At 37.9% G+C, this 18304-nt stretch overlaps 1 protein-coding gene across 1 annotated transcript; it reads left to right on the forward strand.

The window, feature by feature from the left end:
* The first annotated feature begins 234 nt into the window (after nt 1–234).
* On the forward strand, nt 235–5634 carry LOC104524205 (neuropilin-1-like). Its single transcript, XM_010167004.2, has 4 exons — nt 235–441; nt 942–1035; nt 2601–2660; nt 3917–5634. Exons 1-4 carry the CDS (start codon nt 271–273, stop codon nt 4204–4206), a joined length of 615 nt encoding a protein of 204 aa, XP_010165306.2. The 5' UTR covers nt 235–270; the 3' UTR covers nt 4207–5634.
* Nucleotides 5635–18304: the final 12670 nt, after the last annotated feature.

Below are 18304 nucleotides of genomic sequence, written 5' to 3' on the forward strand. Positions count from 1 at the left end.
CAGCTTTCCTAGAGCTCCCAAACCAACACCTCCTACATTCCCAGTTGTAAGGCTTGACCCACCAGAATGGAAAGAAAGCAAAATGATCAGGGGTGTTTGGGGCTTCTTAGGTAAACAAAGAAAATGAAAGCTGGTGACTATTCCTAACGCAGTCCTTCTGTCACAGTAGGAGATGGCAATTTCATTTACTCACAAGCTGACGAAAGCCAGAAAGGCAAAGTCGCCCGACTGCTGAGCCCCGTGATTTACTCACAGAACTCTGCCCACTGCATGACTTTCTGGTACCACATGTCTGGCGCACACGTGGGCACCCTGAAGATCAAACTGCGGTACCAAAAGCCAGATGAATATGACCAGGTGCTGTGGACCCTCAGCGGACACCAGGCAAACTTCTGGAAAGAAGGACGCGTTCTTCTTCACAAGTCTGTGAAACACTATCAGGTGAGCTTGGCTGCTCCTAGCTGAACAAACAGAGCTGAGGCCAGAAAGACCTTATTGGTCATGTTTTATACACCATAGCAGAAAATGTCACTGAAGGATTTATGTAGAGAGTATTATATCTACAGATGAGGTGCTGTTGCTGTGACAGTAATAATAGTGGCATATTTCATGATGTCTCAGATGACAGTGATACAAGGAATTTGTTATCAAAGGCCAAATAAATAGTTTAGAAATAATTTCTTATCTGTCACAGAACTGCATCTTTGCCACAGTTTTACTGCTGATATAAAAGTCTTTAATGAAGTTATGACATATAAATCCAACTTACTTATATAAGGTCATAAAGGCATGCAGTGTAGATTGGCAGGCCACAATCAAAGCACATGTAGATGTGGCATCATGACAAGTGAAAATGTGTGTTAACAACTAATTAAGAGATCCTGAATGCTACAACTTTGTATTAACAGAAAAACAGTGTTAATATTTTCATATTTTTCCAGGTGGTTATTGAGGGAGAAATTGGAAAAGGAACTGGAGGAATTGCTGTGGATGATATTAAGATTGACAATCACGTAGCACAAGAGGATTGCCGAAGTAAGTATGAATAGAAAGAACATACAGAAATCTCATTCAAAATGTTATTTATTTTGTTTTGATAGCTGTTTTTATCTGTGAGAAAGGGATAGATAATTACTAACTATATAGGAAGTTTTGCACTGAAAACATCCTGATCTGGCCCATAGTTTTATTCATGGCAAGTGCCACTGGTGTCCCCTCAGTACTGCAGCAACTGCAGTCTTTTGAACCAGAACTGGCATCCTACTGACACGGGTCACAGCACGTTCACATTCTCACACCTCCCTTTATATTTTAAATTGCCACTCTCTTTAAATTTCTTTGTTTTTCCTAATGCTTTTCCCTGTTATAACTGATGCTCAAAATCCAATTTTAATTCTTCACCCTTTTCTGATCACTTACTACCAAGCCTACCTGAATTCTATTTTAAAGGACCATATCAAACCCTTACAGGATATACAGATAGGGCAAAACAGCCCCTGCTCTGTCCTCTGCTGTCCTTTAATTCTGAGTTTGTTGTGACTCGTTTGCTGTAGTCACCAACTCACAGACCTGTGGAACATGATGTTAGAACATAGCCTTTTCCAAATCTGAGCAAGGCTATTCCTGAGATGCTATTTGAGTCCTTTAATTTCTGGCCAGTCTTGAGTTATTCCAGTCACTGCTGCTCATATGTGCATTGCATACTGCATGTAATTTGGCAGCAGCAACCCCAGATAAACACAAACAATGGAACCCTATCCTTTATGAAGCAATGACTTTTATGTAGGAGAGGGAATAGAACTGAGAACCCTCAGCATTAGAAATATAAACTTATGCCATCCACATTGGTAACACAATTGAGAGCAATAATAGAGAATGTTACTCACCTTTTGAGGGTAATATGACAGAATTCAGCCTCATAGTAATTTCACGGCAGGATGAGAAGGCTGTAAATCTCTTTTTATCACACAGTCCATTTCCTGGAGTTCATCATATGCCACCAGCGTGACAGTTACCAGGAAAGAGAGGCAGGACACACTGCTTGGTCCTCCTACAGTGTCCTCAGTGCCAAGAAGGGTGCTGGGATCACAGTCATGGTATTTACCTGACTCCAAAGTGAGAGGAAAGCAACTTCGTTCCTACCTCCACATGTTTTGGTTGTTCAAACCAAATGTCAAGCAAAGATTTTGGCCTGTGAGAGCTAAAGCCAAAAGCTCAGTCTGAAGCCCAAACACAAGTGGTCTCACTGCAGTCAGTGAAACTATCCTTGTGATTAACTACGCCTACACTGATGAAGTGTTACAGAATTGGGCTCCAAAATTGTAAATATAATGAACAAGATGATAATTTATCACACTGATTTCTCTTTCCCAGGCATGGAAAACCACTGCTGATAAAATTGTGCCAAGACTAGGTGGAGAGGATTTTAAAATCTTTCTTTTCTCCATTAATTTTCAGAGCCCGTCATAATGAACAGTTCTGTCAAGCTGACATAATGATGCTCTGATGCAGGAAAATCTGCTATACCATTATTGCCAGCATGATAGTCAATCAGTGTTTGTAACCCTAATAATCAATGTCAATTCTCTTTGCTTCATTAGAATCAACTGATGTGAAGAATGAAATAGATGAAGAAGACGACCCAGAGAGTAATCAAACAGGTAAAAATTGTGTTATTGTTAAAAGGGAATTAATTTTAAAGTGTATTTTCATGTGAATATGTGATTATTCTATTTATTTATCTATAGATTAGTTCTCTAACTGCATATTGTATTAAGGCTTTTTGATTTATCTAGACCAGATGCTAAGAAGGCTTACATTTATTTGAAGGATGTAATAGTTTTATTCCTCTGTGTCATATAATCTTATGGACTTCGTATTATTTATACTTATCTCAAACCTTCCAGATTTTATAAACATTATTTGTTACACTGTATTCATATATATGCATGCACACTATAGCTCCTTAATATTTTGTTATCTAGAAGGCTTGTCCATAGCTGAAGAAACAGCTATCATTATGTCTTCCAGTTACGGCTTGCACAGTTTCTAGGTAATTAGGCTCAAAACTCTTCAGGCTAATTGTTTCACAGACCTGGCTGAAAATGTAATTTCATGACCAGTCCACCAAAGTATTATCATTTTCAATGATGATAGCTGGAAATGGTTCATTAAATGGATCATAATTGTCATATTGTCCCAATAATAAAATATACTTGCCTCTTTCAGGCAGTGAGCTCAATTTTGTTCTGTTACAGTCAACAGGAATGCTATCATTGATTTCAGTGAAAGCAGGGTTTGTCCAAAAAGACTTTTTGGCTTTTCTTGCAACAATTAGCAGAGTTTTCGAGCTTCTTGGATCTCTTTCATAAACTGAAAGAGTTGAGGGAAAGTGTTCTGATACCCAGTGGCTATTTTACACAAGGGGGCAGAGTGCTCGTCTGTGTCGGTTCTGTCACTATTTTCATCTCAAAATCCAATCCTGAAGTCAGTGAAGTGGAGATGGATGCAAAACGGCTGGAGATTACAAACTGATGTCTAAGGCTGTAAAAATTCACACTGAGCTGAATAAGATTTAATTAACATTTTCAAGCTGAATACTGCAAGCTGGCAAAATATAATCAAAAAGTCTGGCTATTCATTCCCAAGACTCCCACTTAATCCAAGGCAGAATCAAACCCCCACTAACATGCAGAAAATTCAAGGATTGGAGAACAGTATGAAAAAAACCCAGCAACTATTTGGGTGGCATTTTAGTTTTCAGCTATTTATGACTACCTCCAAGAAGCTAGGTTTTCAATTATATAGCGATTTATGTCAAAAACTTGATGCCCTTTTTCCAAATTTCCAACTCATCAAACAAAGTTCTAACTAGAATCAGTTCTGAAAATTTTTGCAATTCTTTACTCCCTTTCAGGGTTTACACCTCCGTACCATACAGGCGAGGACTACGATGATAACATCTCCAGGAAACCAGGCAACGTCCTGAAGACCCTAGATCCAATCCTTATTACCATCATAGCCATGAGTGCACTTGGGGTGCTTTTAGGAGCCATCTGTGGAGTTGTCCTGTACTGTGCCTGTTGGCACAATGGGATGTCAGAGAGGAACTTGTCTGCACTGGAGAACTACAATTTTGAACTGGTCGATGGTGTAAAACTGAAAAAAGATAAACTAAACACACAGAATTCATACTCGGAAGCGTGAAGGTATAAAGCGACTGGAGGAATTTCAGAGAATCGGGATGGAAGGACATAGCTCGGTCATGCTGGGGAACTGTTGATCTTCTTTTACTGTACAGGCTGAAAAGTGCATTGATGACACTGAGCCAAGCTTTTCTCAGGAGCTTCAATGAGTGTGTAACCGATAAACATGGACAACAATCTGTGTTAACAATCTGAATCATGTACAGTCTGCTTTTTCTGTTGGTTTTATTTGAAATAATCAAATGCTGGTGTTGAGACCAAGTATGATTGACTTATAGTTCATTTTGTCTTTCTTTCTCTCCCTCTCTTTTGTTTTCCGTTAATGATTTATTGGGTTTTTTACTGTGCAAAATCCAAGATGCTGTCACAAAATGTATTCAGTGGGGTCCTTTGGGTGGACATGCTGTCTGTAGCTCAGTGCCCAGAAAATATTGGAGTAACAGCAATTTAGTGGACTCCTGCACCTGTATTTGTGTATAATTGCTCGTGTTGTGCATAGGCGAAGAAGGGTTAGGATTTTTTTCAAAGTACTGCTGCATCAGTACTGATATAGTGTGTCAGCTCTGTTTACAAAGCAATACAGTCAAATTTTATTGATGTTTTTCAGTGTTGTACTAAATTTTGTGCTTGTGAACTCCATAAAAGATTATGTGCCATCATCAGACACAACTGGTAACCGAGTGTACTGCCTAAAAACTAAACAAAAAAGTCCTTGGCACTGGCTAGTGTATGTCCTCTCAAGTGCCTTTTCGTTTGTACTGCTTCTCATTGTGTTAACATTAACTACAGCCCTGCTTCTCCACAGTTACGCCCTTGTCGTTAATCATATTCTGATGGCTCACTGACTAAAAGAAAAATATATTTTAGTGTAAGAAAGTAGCTTCAGAAAGGCAAGGGCTAATCAGATTTGACAACCTGGCTCGATTGTTCTGCTTTCTGTATTTCATGTCTCTTGACCCTTTTGTATAAAGCTGCAATATCCCCTTTTATTGTTCTTTCTTTCATATAGAATGTATTTTCAAATGTAAAATCTCTCCCCCTTTCTCGTCTCTTTCTCTCTCTCTCTCTCTCTCTCTCTCTGGGTAGATTGCATAAGCATTTGCCATTGCCAAGGAAAGAAAACTGCAGCTTTAACTTGCTGGTAATGGCAAAGGATTTTATTAGAGTTTGTGTTGAAAATAAGGGAAAATTCTTAACTTTACCCTCCAAAGTAGAACTTTGGGTTTCTTCTTAACAGCATAAAGTGACAGTATCTTTTTTCCTGAAGTCATGAAACATGTCTTTTAACCTGGACAGCTTGCCTGTTAATTATTCTAGGGAAAATTATTCCCTTACTGAAAAGATTGCCTTTAAAATAAGAAACTTTTCTCCTCCTGCCCCTACCTGAACCCAGAGTTCTCTTCTCTCAGTAAATATGTATTTTAATGCTAATCAATGCTAATTAGATTTACACATGGGTACTGAGGGCAGAATAAAATCCCACTGTGTATATAGGGTATGTTCTTACCATCCTGTTATATCCAATTGGCATTTTATACCAGGAGGTTTTTGTTTGACCAGAAGTGCAGATAGTGACAGATTCAGTGAGCTGAGTAGTGTAAGCTGTCGGGAAAATGTGTTTGACAATTATGTGGCAATTTTTTAATATTTTAGGACAAACACTATTGGACAAATAGTATTCAACAGCCTATGCAGCTGGTCCAACAGGGTAAAAAGAAACAAGATTTTGTTGCCCTCAGAGGTCCCTAGGAGGAGGTGAGGGACCAGAGGGATCCTGCTGTCCTGCAGGTGTGAGGGGAACCCCTGGGTGTTCGGCAGTGACCCGCACACAGCACAGCCATCACCGGGGAGGTGTGGAAAAGGCAGCCTTAACCTTTCCCTGGGTATCTACCAAACAGCAGATAAAACCAATGCAAACATGGGGAAAGGAATGTCTTGCAAATGCTGAACTCCTGCTTTTCCTGACTGAATTCCCCAAGTAGAGTCAGAGAAGCAATTGTGACTTTCTGAGTTAATCTTTTCCAAAATTGCTTTTGTAGTAGAGCAATGAAGTATCCTGTCCAGGATCAGGACTACAGAAGGGCTAATTCAGCCTTGAATTACTAGAACAACAGAATCCACCCCTCTGTATCAATTATATGTTTTGAAGCATATCATTTCACCAATATGAACCATAAAACAGAAAAACATGTCAAAAATCCACCAGTAACCTAGAAATTTAAGAAAAGGGAGGGAGACTGGAGGTAAATATATGATTTCAGAAAGTGAAAATATTTTAAAGGAAGACCCAATAGAAAAAACAGTGGACAATTGCTACTTCAAAGGAATCCTAAAGGCAGAGACTATAGTGAATATTCAAACACCCATTTAGATGTCTGAACCTCCCCAGGCTCTAGATCCTGGCTCCTCCAGAAGGTGAGACAGAACACCTAAGGCCTGAAAGTTAGGCCTAGAAGTTAGTCCATGAAATGTCCCAAGAGACACTTTGTCAGAGGCATTACATCCAACAGTGTAATTTGACCATAATGTTATCACAGCAGCTAGTTAATTAACCCAAAGAAAAAATGGATTTTTCAAAACTATTTTCAGCACACCACCACCATGTGATTCAGGTGTTAGGGTCTGTTCTCCTTAGCTGAAAAAACTTCTAGTCCACTAACCTGACTGCAAGTTACATGCATATATTGCCTTGAACAGAAAATCCCATTGGGGGGCCCAGGCCCAAAACCTTTTGAAATATTCCCATGGATTTCAATAGATTCTGGACCAGCTCTTCATCTTGATCTATTTGAACAGTAAAGCTGGTGGTTGGTGTTTTTTTTCTTCTTTAACATACTGAGAATAGTGAACATAAAAAGAAATATATCTCCTTTGTGGTCTTCAGACCTTACTATGATAATGAGGATCTAGCACTGAAGATTTGATTTCTGTGAAGGTAATAGAATGAAAGATGCCCTTCAATAAAGGAAAAATGATACTGCAACTTTACATTGAAAAGTATCTTGCACTGATAAATATATTTAAAAAAAATATATGTTTATAAAGTTATTAATTTGTAAAGGCAGTGTTACAAAATGTTCAGTTTATATTGTTTTAGATTGTTTCATAATTTTTAAAGTGTAAAATAACATATTTTTTTCTTTATTGAAAAACTATAAAAATCTTCTGTAGTAAAATGATTTCATTTTACTGGTATATTATTGCTTCATGTTTTGTACCATCATAAAACTTTGTGCAAATTTTTTTTACAGAAATTTTTATTTTCTATGACAATATGACACTTGTAAATTGTTGTTTCAAAATGAACAGCGAAGCCTTAACTTTAAATGACATTTGTATTCTCAGACACTGAGTAGCATAAAAAAAAATCACATAGAACTGAACTGTAACTTAAATTTCCAAACTATGACTACTACATTCCAAAGAAACAGTTGAATTAAACATTTTCATAAAATATCCCATACCTGATGTATTTTATTGTACTAAAATGGATTGGTTTTATTAAATGGCTGTTTTTATTTAGCATCTTGCAACAAGCACAATGTTTTAATCATGTTTACATTTGTTGGTAGGCAACTCCAGCAAACAGACACCTTGGTGGGACCGTTCACAGTTTAGGATGGGAGGATTCACCTTCTGCCTGCCGAGTTCTCTCTCCCTGCTGGAAGACACTTTTAGCCAAACAGCAGGGATTTAAGAGGACAAATCTGCCACCACTGCTCTTAGGCTGTAATGCACCTCGCTGTCATGGGAAGCCCAAGCCGCACACCCTACAAAGGTCATACGTGTGCCTTGTGGCTCGCTCTTAGTCAAGTGAGCTTTACCAGGGGATAATGTCAATATTTTACAAGTTGCTCCACTAAGTCTCTGCTCCAGTAGTAAGGTTTGTAATGATGAGCACCCTGCAAATTTCCACTGAAGTCATCCGGACTTACACAGCCATGGCCAAATCTTCCCATGCAGAGCACAAGTTTCTGATGGGAGCAAATGCTGCAAGGGCAGCCCATTGGGCTTAATTCAGCATTCAGCTGGGTGCTGAACTTACCTGTGGAACACACAATCATGGGTAGGGAGCCCTTCAAGAAATTTGCATCCAGGCCAGAAGTTTTAGACTGCACATTTCCTGTTATATGCCGTACTTACCTATTTGTTTCTTTTTAATATTAAGCAGTTTGCACAGTAAAGTTTGTCAAATCCTTTCTTTATGTTGCACACATGAACAATGCACGTACTGTCAGTATGTCATTAGGTTGATTAATGGCTGATAATGGATATTTATGGATAAACATTTTACTTCAGCTGCTGCACTACTCCTGGGAAAACTTATTACCACATATTTGATGATTGTTATACCTGAAGAGACAGTATCACAACTTGTCTCCTTGAGAGAGACGTGTGGAACTACAGTGCAGCTGAGCAAAACTTGTCTTTGTGGTCAGAGTAGGCATTGCTCTCAGAAGACAGCTGTGAAGGTTGCTGTCCATAAAATCATTAAGTCCAGATTCCTTAGAAATTTACTTCATTGCACTCTGTTTGCCTCTGTGATAACCAGCCATAGTACTCTTTTGAGGGAAAATAAATGGCAATGGAATTAATTAGTGCAAAAAAGAAATCTATAAAGTTAATCCATTGAGGATGAAGTTCAGAAAACAGAGAAAAGTATTTTAAGTTAAGAAAATTCTCTTTCAGCTAGCAGAAATTAATTAGCCTAGAAGCTAACAATTACTTAGCACTAAACCTTCAGTTTTCCACACTAAATAGGCTGCATAAAGGAAAGACAAAAATGGTGCAATGGGATCTGAATTACATTTCAGAACATAACTTCTGAACTTGAAAGAAGAAGAGCAGATGAAAATAACAGATGGGTCAGCTACAGACAACTAGTGCCAGGCGTGCATAAGTCTGAGGCTCAACTATTAGGGTCATGGTCTGTAAAAAGGGTCTTTGGCAGGTAGAGACAAGAAAACCCTATAATTATTTCACCAGTCAAACACCAGCCCTGAGCCAGCAACCACATAACCACAGTGCTGAGCCCAGTCCAATTTCCTTGTCTTTTGGCAGGACGTAAAAATCAATTAAACAGCAAAAGGCAGATGTACAGGAGAGGCAGGGGTGGCACAGCTTACTTATGGTTGGGTAAGGTCCACTGGTATCATGGAAATGACTGCAGTGCCTACCTGTACAAACCTGCCCCCTGGACCAAAGCTGCCAGTGCTGGTCAAGATGAAGGCTCCTCAGTCGTCATAAACTACCTTTTATGAGGCATATGAGGACTTAACAGGTGCATACTAGTATAGCTCTAAAACTGACACTTGTAAGGCTTTTCTTATATACAATTAGTCTATTTCTCAGCCTCCTAACTCACTTTCCCAAAGTCAAATGTCAAAGTTGGTTTTGATTTTCAGTTCACGGCATCTAGAAGTTAGATCCCAGAAGTAATTCCCTTCCCATTCCTTGTCTTGTCCTTTGCAATGCATTATGCCTAACTGCATATTGGTTCAAGCAACATTTATTAGAGCTTTAATTTCTTCTTTTATACCATTTTATGCCTCTAGTCACCCACAACCATAATTAATCTACATGTGTTTGTTAAATTATAACAGTGTGTCTAATTTTTTTATTTTTTTTATTATTTTTTTTTTGCCATGGGATACTTTGCATAGTTGTTTTATTTGCTGATTAGTCCCCCTGTAGACCCTAATTGCTTTTCTACAGTAGGTCAGTTCTCTATATACACTTCTATTCTCATAGCTACACACAATCAAACTCTAATCTTATAACCCCAGGACTGATGGTGTCTCAATGTTTATAACTCAAAATCTCATTAAAAAATCTTCTGGCATTTTTCACAGATGAATGGAGTCTTATCATGTGTCCAAACCTAATTCCACCTTCAATAATCATATCCTCCTATTTAAATTTACATTGTTTTTATTCATCTCTCAGACATTTGATTCATGTCCCTGTCATTGTACAGCATCACCGTGCACCACACATCGTGTTTTACTACAGACAGTTGTGTTTCCATAATGGGTGAAGTGGGTCCAATTGAAAAAAGAATGACAGTCTTACTGGAGCATCTCTGGTACCAGACAGAGAGGTCAGACTGTGTTCTCAAGGGGAGAAGGTAAGGAGGAGGTTTGTCAGGGTTTTTCAGGTGTTGCCATGACAAAGACTGAGGAATTTAACGATGAGAGGCTGGAGGATGAAGGGCTTACCTGAGGAAACAAGTATTTCAAGTGACATGAGAAGCAAAGGGAATTATCAGCAAACTCCCATGTTCAATTCCTTCCTCACAAAAAAAAAACCAACTTTACAATTCTCAAAAAATGTCTGCATCACAGAAATGTCTGGCAGCTGTCATGCTCTTTTACATCCTCAGGCATGGAAAAAGGGAGTGGGGGTACCAGGTTAGCTGAACCTAAATGGTGGATTTCTGCACTCAAAGAGGCAACAGGTGTGGATGTGTCTTTGAAGACCTAGGCAGTATCTCAGGACTATAAGATTGGCATTCTTCGTGCATCATTTTTATCTTGAGTGCCTTTATTCCCTTTTCTCTGTAACACATTTTTTAATGCCATTTGTTTCAGAAGTAAATTGCCTGGTCTGAACTACTCATTTTATTATTTTTTACTGTTAATGTATTTTTACTTAGTGCAATTTATGTTTCCCTCACTGCTCAAATACTTTTATAAACATCTCCCTATGCATTACTAAGGCATGCATAGCATGAAATAGTCCCATCCAGTGCCACACATACCCCGTGACAGAAGAGAGAAGCAGAGCCCGCTTCGTCCCACCCCTGCTCTTCCACATCCCTGACAGGGCTGTTTTCTCCATGTTAGGGACCCAGACACTATGCTTTTAATAAATAATCTACCTTTCAAGGAACCTCAAAAAAAACTACATCAGGCCCGATACTTTTGCATTAATTCATTAATTAAATATTTATACCAATCTTCCTACTAAATATTTACTTACCAGCTTCATAACTGTTAGCATACCAGGGTGGGTCACTCTCATTTTGCCTTTTGAGACTACTAACTAGATCTCAGTGTTTTATCTTTCTCTCCTTTTAACCTTCTAATCTAACTCTGTTTCCCATAGCTCTATTAGCAAGGGAAAAAAAAAAAAAAAGAGAGAAAAGCTAAAATAAAGGCATAAAGGCATAGCTGTGTCTGCTTTCTATCTATGTGACTGAAAGAACCCACTGAATATGTTAAAAAAATAATAATTTATTTTTCCTTTGAAATATGTTTTTGTGGAGTGAAAAGAAAGCCACCAGACTGCTTGGAGGTGGTATCTGGGATATCTTGGAAGCAGTAAGGAGACAGCCACTGGAGCCTTCTGAAAACTATGCTGTTACATCTGGAAAGGCTTAACAACTCCGCAGTCATTGGAGCACAGGATTATCAAAGTAGGCAAGCTGTGAAGGTATTGGTTTACCCATACCAACCAAGGTTGACAAAATGGAAGAAAGGCAGGAAAATATTTAGTGTTAAGAGTAGAACAGAAACGACATCCTTATTCTAGGTTCTACTAGTTTCTCTTTTAATCAGTCCTCAGAAGATGGGAGGCAAGGCAAGGAATTAATTAAACTACATCTCAGTCCCACCTACAGCTCTTGTTGACTAATTCATGTCCTACAGTTATCATGCAGCTCTGAGACTGAAGCAAGGAGAATTTGGTTGCCATCACCCATTGTGTGAAAGGTCTCTGACCCTCAACACCAACTCCTCTGCATGTCCTCCAAACGGTTATATGCAGGAAGCGATACCACTTTGTACCCATTGCCTGCATATTCAAATGTATTTTTTCTTGCTGTAGGCCATATTATCTTCCTTTTGCATTTCTTTGTCCTTTCTTCTTCTTAAGACAAGGCCTGCCAAATAAGCCACGTTTCCCCAGACTTTCTGTCTTGCATGGTGCGGGTCACCCCAGTTCCCACTTATCAGCATAGGAAGTTCGATGTGGGACCAGACCTCCCACTTGCTCAGCTGATGCTGCTCTGCTGGCCCAGCCCCTCCTGGCCTGCTAGTTGTTTTGCCTCACTATCTTCTTTGCAACAGGAGGTCATTGAAAGTTCACTTGAAATCTAGACTCTTATTTCAATGCCATAATCTGTAGGCAACTAAGGATCATCTTTGCTACTTTTAACAAGTCTTTTCACAATCTATTCCCTTTTCTCTATGCATACTGAGGTCCTAAAGTGGTCAACTTAAATCCATATATCTTGATAAAGTGGCTGAATTACTGCTGCTGAATGGTAGGCCATTATCTACAATTAGTTTATGGCTCTTAATAGCTATTATTGCAAAAGATGGATTTCTCTTTAGCATAAGTGTCTTACCAAAGATCCTGTTAGTAGTCTTGCTTATGAAAAGTTAAGTGGTAGTTGCTTGCTGGAAAAGATCAGGTTTCTCTCCAAGCTGAAATAAACCGGTACCAGCTTATTACTACAGGTAATAAATAGGTTCTCATAGGACTATTTGGTTATTCTTTGCTAGGTACTGTATGTAATAATGTAAATGTGCACAGCGCTAAACAGACAAACAGACTGAAGAAATGCTGTGAAGATGTCACCATCCAGTTTAAGAGAAAAATATGAAACATTTGTCAGTCCTAAGAAGAGGATGTAGTAACTTGCCTCAGAGTAGCAGCTTTTCTTTTTCTGTTATATGGTAGTTAGAATAGTTAGAATAAGTGTGTGCCAATTCATTGGAGAAAACTATGGATTTATGAATCTCCTTGAGGAAGCGCCTTCTGATGAAGGACATAAAGGAGCAGAGAGTAGAGGCAGAGTAGATGGGGTCATGAACTTCATTTTACTTCTCATCATGAGTAATAGTGCTAAACTGATAGTCAGGCAGATCTCTCATTTTCTTTAATTTAACGCTATTCTTCTGGCTCTTTGCATTACTGACCCCACATTATAACTGAACCATGTGTTCTATTACAATGCTAAGCACTGCTTTAAATGCATATGAGAAGATTTCAGTGCTTTTTATATTGCACCGTTATGTGTGGTGAGTTTTGTTCTTTCCATATAAAGAACCACCTCAGAGCTAAACACTTGTATTATTTTAATCAAGTCTCATTTCACACAGGTTGTGAACTGTAATACAGATTGTCATTTCTTCTCGACTTCAATTATAATGCGCAGCTCAGCACAAGTCTGACCTTTGTGGCTCCATATCGGCACATACTTGCTGAAAGCACTTCATTAGACACCAATGGTGATAGAGCTTTCAGCCTTTTATTAGCTTTCTTTGGAGCTGCTTCTGATTACCAATATATGCATTTTAACCAATAACACATTGTGTGTGTGCATCAAATACAGTAAGCACACATATATACACATGTCCTGAGATGCAACCATGATTCTACAACAGAAAGTGAAGAAGTGCTAGAAGTACTAGAAGAGAGTTTGCCTAAAGGTAAAGGTCTGTGTGATTATTAAACATCTGAAGGCTCTAGTCAGGTTTGGGGATTCCTTGTGACAGTGTAATGCACTTAGAAATGCAAACAGCATCTCTACAGGCAGAACTGTTTTCAAGCTGCTGTCACTTTGCTCTTCTAGCTCACTTTCTAGTTCAGATTTTGCAGAGAGAGAGACTTTAATATTTAGGAAATATTTTCCCCTACTGCTTTATGCATACAATGTTTTTTGAGCTAAATGAATTTATATTTATATAAACATTTATATTGTGATAGTCATATATCTATATTTTCTTTTCTTTTCTTTTCTTTTCTTTTCTTTTCTTTTCTTTTCTTTTCTTTTCTTTTCTTTTCTTTTCTTTTCTTTTCTTTTCTTTTCTTTTTTTCTTTTCTTTTCTATTGTAATATTTATATAACATTTATATTATGATAAAGCCTACAGGATAACAAAATTGTGGCCCTGTAGTGCAAAACAACATGAAAAGATACAGAAAATGTACATTCCTGCCTCACAGACAGGAACTGTAATATGGCTGCTATGAGCCTAGATGGTTCTGAACTTGATGTCTTCGTCCAGCACCTTTATTTCCAGCTCTGTCTCTTGTATTTTCCAGAGCTGTTGCTGATTTTTATAATCAATACACCAAAAGAATGGAACGTTACTACAAATGCATCAATTAGCCTTCAAGGGTAGCACTCAGCTTATCTAGCACTGGCTAAGTTGGGCATCGTCTCCAAATTATATCTACTGTTTCCGATACCTGCCTCAGAATGTGGTGAATTTTCCACTTTCTCTTGTCTATAGAATAGTCTAAATTAATTGTTCTGATTTAAAGGCCTATGTTTTGCATGGGTGAAAGGAAATTTTTAAAATTTCCTATTTCTAGTTGTGAAAAAAAATAGTGGTGGTTTTGTTCGGCTTCTCAAAGATCTGAACTGCTCTGACTGATTTTTATCATTGTTAGTTTTGACATCTGAAAGCATTGGTCCACTTGTTAACCAGCTAGCAGAAGCAAAACTTAACCGTTTACGTTATAGTAGGACTCTCAAAACCCACTGGTTCGATTTCAGTAGTGGAAGCAAATACATAGTGTGAATGTAGGTAGAACACGGTCTCCTTTATCATTGTCTTTTCCACTGCTACCTATAGAATTATGATGTACCTTGAAGAAGCCTTATCCAGCCCTCATATTTAGGCAGACTTGGGTCGGGTCATGTCTTTATTCAGAGTCAAGAATGAAGCATTAAACCTGGATATTTATAGGTTTGTTAAACTTGTTTCTTAAATCGGTTTTGCTCTGGGTGCTACAAGCTAATTATACTGTATTCTTGCAGTGCTGCCGTTTAGACTGATTGTTGCCTACCTCACAGTCATCTATTCATTTTCTCACTTCCTGATCTTGTGTTTTGGTTTCATTCTGATCTACGTGTATAACCTCACACAAAGTTGGGGGTTTTTTCTTAGATATTTGATCTGCCTACAATTTTATTCTCTGGTACTCCTTTTGACTCTGTGAATAAAAAGCATATATTTCAGAAGTGCAGCTCTTCATTCTCTCTAGGAAGTCTCAAACTTCTGCAACTTATAGCTGTATTTTATAACTTCCCATGCATTTCAAACCATTATTTTAGATGGTTTGTTAAGTATTTTTCTCAGCAAAAAACACACTTATGTCCATGACAGGCAGTATGAAGGATGACCCAAAATCACTGTCTGCTTCTGATACAGGGGTCTAGTGAACATATTAATGAAACCTGTAAGAACCTTGAAATGACCTGGAAGAAACTATCAGAAATCTTAGTAAGCATTATTATATATACTGATTTTGACACTACTGTGCTTGCAGTGAACCTTAAAATCTTTTCTGACTACCTTTTATTATGAAAACTAATATTTCTTATCTGAATATGCCTTTTAACAAAAGGGTTGTGACGTCTTCCTTCTTTTTACATTTATGTGGACAGGCCCCAGTATATGACATGTAAATCACCATCTTGGTGAAGTTTGTTCTGATTTTTTAGTGCTTGCTACACCAAAGAGACAGAGGCATCTATATTATCTCCATGTTACTCTTCAATGTATTTGGGAATCTCTATGTTTCAGAGGGCTTTGATTTTCCTCTCTTCGAAGTCCATTTTCTGTTTCTCCATCTTCACTGTGCAGAATGAAGATAAAGATTCGCTGAGTCTCTCTTCAATCATTTAAAAAAAATAGCTTTTTTCTTTTAGGATTATTGCCTCAGGTCAGTGTAAGTTCTAAAACAAATATAAATGCGTTCAAGAAACAGCTGTGATCTCTTAGGTGTATATGTTATCAAATGGCTGGAAGATATTGTACAAACAAAATGCACAAATTATAGAGAAATGGGAAATGGCTTATTATTTCCAAGTCCTTTAAATACAAGTAACCAGACATCCCAAAATCTGCTAAACTATGCTGAAGCTGGGAAAACACTGAGCAATCAAAATGTCCCTGCTCTTCCTGCTAATGTTGCTGCCACACCCAGTTCTATGGGCCTTAGTCAAGTAAAACAGCCCAGAAAATCGAATGGAGCTTTGCATGAAGGAGAAATGTTCAGGGCCACTTGTTCACTATTGCCAGCTGAAAAACAATGCCAGTGTCTTAGAGTAAAAAAAAAAAAAAAAAGTAACAAGTGCCGTAGCAAAAGAATTAAAATTGAAAAATGCAAAATAAATGTTAAACAACTGCAGAAGCAGAAAAAAATGGTCATTAGTAATTCACACAAACTTTCGAATATGAAATAATAACTACCATCTTTTGCACAGAACACGATTTTAGCTTTTATCATTACAGCTTAGATATAGCTCCCAGCACTGAAATGATTTTTTTACATTAAATGCAGTGTAATAGTTGATTCTACTGTATGAAAACCAGGATGTACATTCAGAAACCCCTAGATGGCAAGTTTCAAACAACCACTGTTGCTAAAAAATATATAAAGCCACTTTCTATATAATTACCTAATGTTAGTAGCCCCCATTCCTCGAGCATTTGAAATAACTTTGAATCCCTAGACAGGCTGTTTGGTGCATAACTGCATGCAGATACTGGTTCACTTTAGGCACCTAACGCACAGAACTCATTAAACAGCCAGCTTAGCTGTTCTGAATTACTATCTGTGAGGGCTTATTTCTCTCAATACAAATGAAGTATTAGAAGACAAGTTTCCTCTTCTCCTCCAAATCAGTTCCAATGCTCAACTCCTGCTGTAAATTACTACTCAGTGTAAGCCAAAGTCTTAAGAACTTACTGGCTTTTTTGCTATTAGAAAACACGTTGTGATCATTCAGCAGTCTTTCAGGTTTTTTGAAACTCTTCTGTTCTTAATTTCACTGGAAAGAATGAAAACAGAGGCTATTGATTAACATGCACATAGGATCTGTCCAAGATTTTTGACCCAAGAACCTGGTGGCCATCATGTGCAGCAGCATAAATAAGTAATACTTTAAAATACATCTGTAAGACTTGACATCATCTCAATATTGCAAACACGACAAAACTATATGACTGTAAAATGTATTTGATGTCCATTCGTAGTGACAAGTCTTGTCTTTTTAAATTCCATCTCATCTCTAGAGTAATTGAACTCTGGTGCAGCTGCTGGAAGCTCAAGTTCCACTTTCCAGTACATCATTATCATTTGATTGTAAAGACTTCACTCTTTTCCAAACATTGAAGAACAATGCAGGACCAACTCTGAGAATTAATATTCCAAAGATCTGGGATATTTTTGGACCTTTAAAACAAGCTACCCCTGTAGCCTGAATGAAAACATACCTTATCAGCCAGTCAAGATGAAATCATCCCCTGAAGCAGAGGTTTGGTATTGTGAGAACATTTTTAAAGCTTGGTTTGAAACCTGTTTGAACACAAATTCAAGTATATTGAAAGAGTTACTGAAGAGCACTTAAAATACCATATATTTTATGTATGTCCCTAGATTCTACATGGAGGGAATGATTAAATAAAAGTTAAGTAGTTCATTAAGCAAAGAGTATGACTGTCTTCAACTCTGTACAGATGATGGTTTCTATTGTTTTCTTTAGCTTGTGAAATAGAACCAATTGTCACCAACACTGTTACCTTTTCAGTGAAACAGAGCATTTGGCTATGGCAAATTATCCAGTTTTTCTTGCAACTTCATTTTACTAATTTTTGAAAATCCTACCTAGTTAAACAAAAAAGCTTTCAGAGAAGTAGCTTTCTTAAGGGCAGGGTTGTAACAAGGACTTTACAAAATTTCTGCTATTAAAACACCTATGTCAATAGTCTATAGGTGTTAAGCCTCCTAGTAGTGGAGAGGAACTGAGTATGACCCAAGGTCATAGTTCAGCTGATCTTAAGGTGAAAAGGGCTCTGAATCATGTGGGTACGTATGGTCACCGGGCTATCATTCTTTCACCAAAAAAACCCAAAGCAACACAAAACTGAGGTCTCATTTTGTTCCACTGTGTACAACAAATTTTAAACCCTGACAGTATTTGTGAAACAAAAACTTTGGTCATTTGCTATCTCTTGCGAAAGAATTGCTCAGGTGTACATGGGGAAGAGGAGAGGATGAAGGTGGAAGGAAACAAGGAAAGAGGCTTGGAAGCAGGAAACTTGAAAGGAGTGAGTTAACATCCTCCCTGCAAAACAC

Source organism: Antrostomus carolinensis, unplaced genomic scaffold, assembly GCF_000700745.2.
Source record: "Antrostomus carolinensis isolate BGI_N321 unplaced genomic scaffold, ASM70074v2 scaffold45910, whole genome shotgun sequence".
Taxonomy (NCBI): domain Eukaryota; kingdom Metazoa; phylum Chordata; class Aves; order Caprimulgiformes; family Caprimulgidae; genus Antrostomus; species Antrostomus carolinensis.

What these genes read in the sequence shown, in the direction of transcription:
- LOC104524205 (XM_010167004.2), top strand. Translation starts at nt 271, where the DNA reads ATGACTTTCTGGTACCACATGTCTGGCGCACACGTGGGCACCCTGAAG. An exon ending in AGTCTGTGAAACACTATCAG is followed by an intron (nt 442 to 941) that starts GTGAGCTTGGCT and finishes ATATTTTTCCAG; the next exon opens with GTGGTTATTGAGGGAGAAAT. An exon ending in CCCAGAGAGTAATCAAACAG is followed by an intron (nt 2,661 to 3,916) that starts GTAAAAATTGTG and finishes ACTCCCTTTCAG; the next exon opens with GGTTTACACCTCCGTACCAT.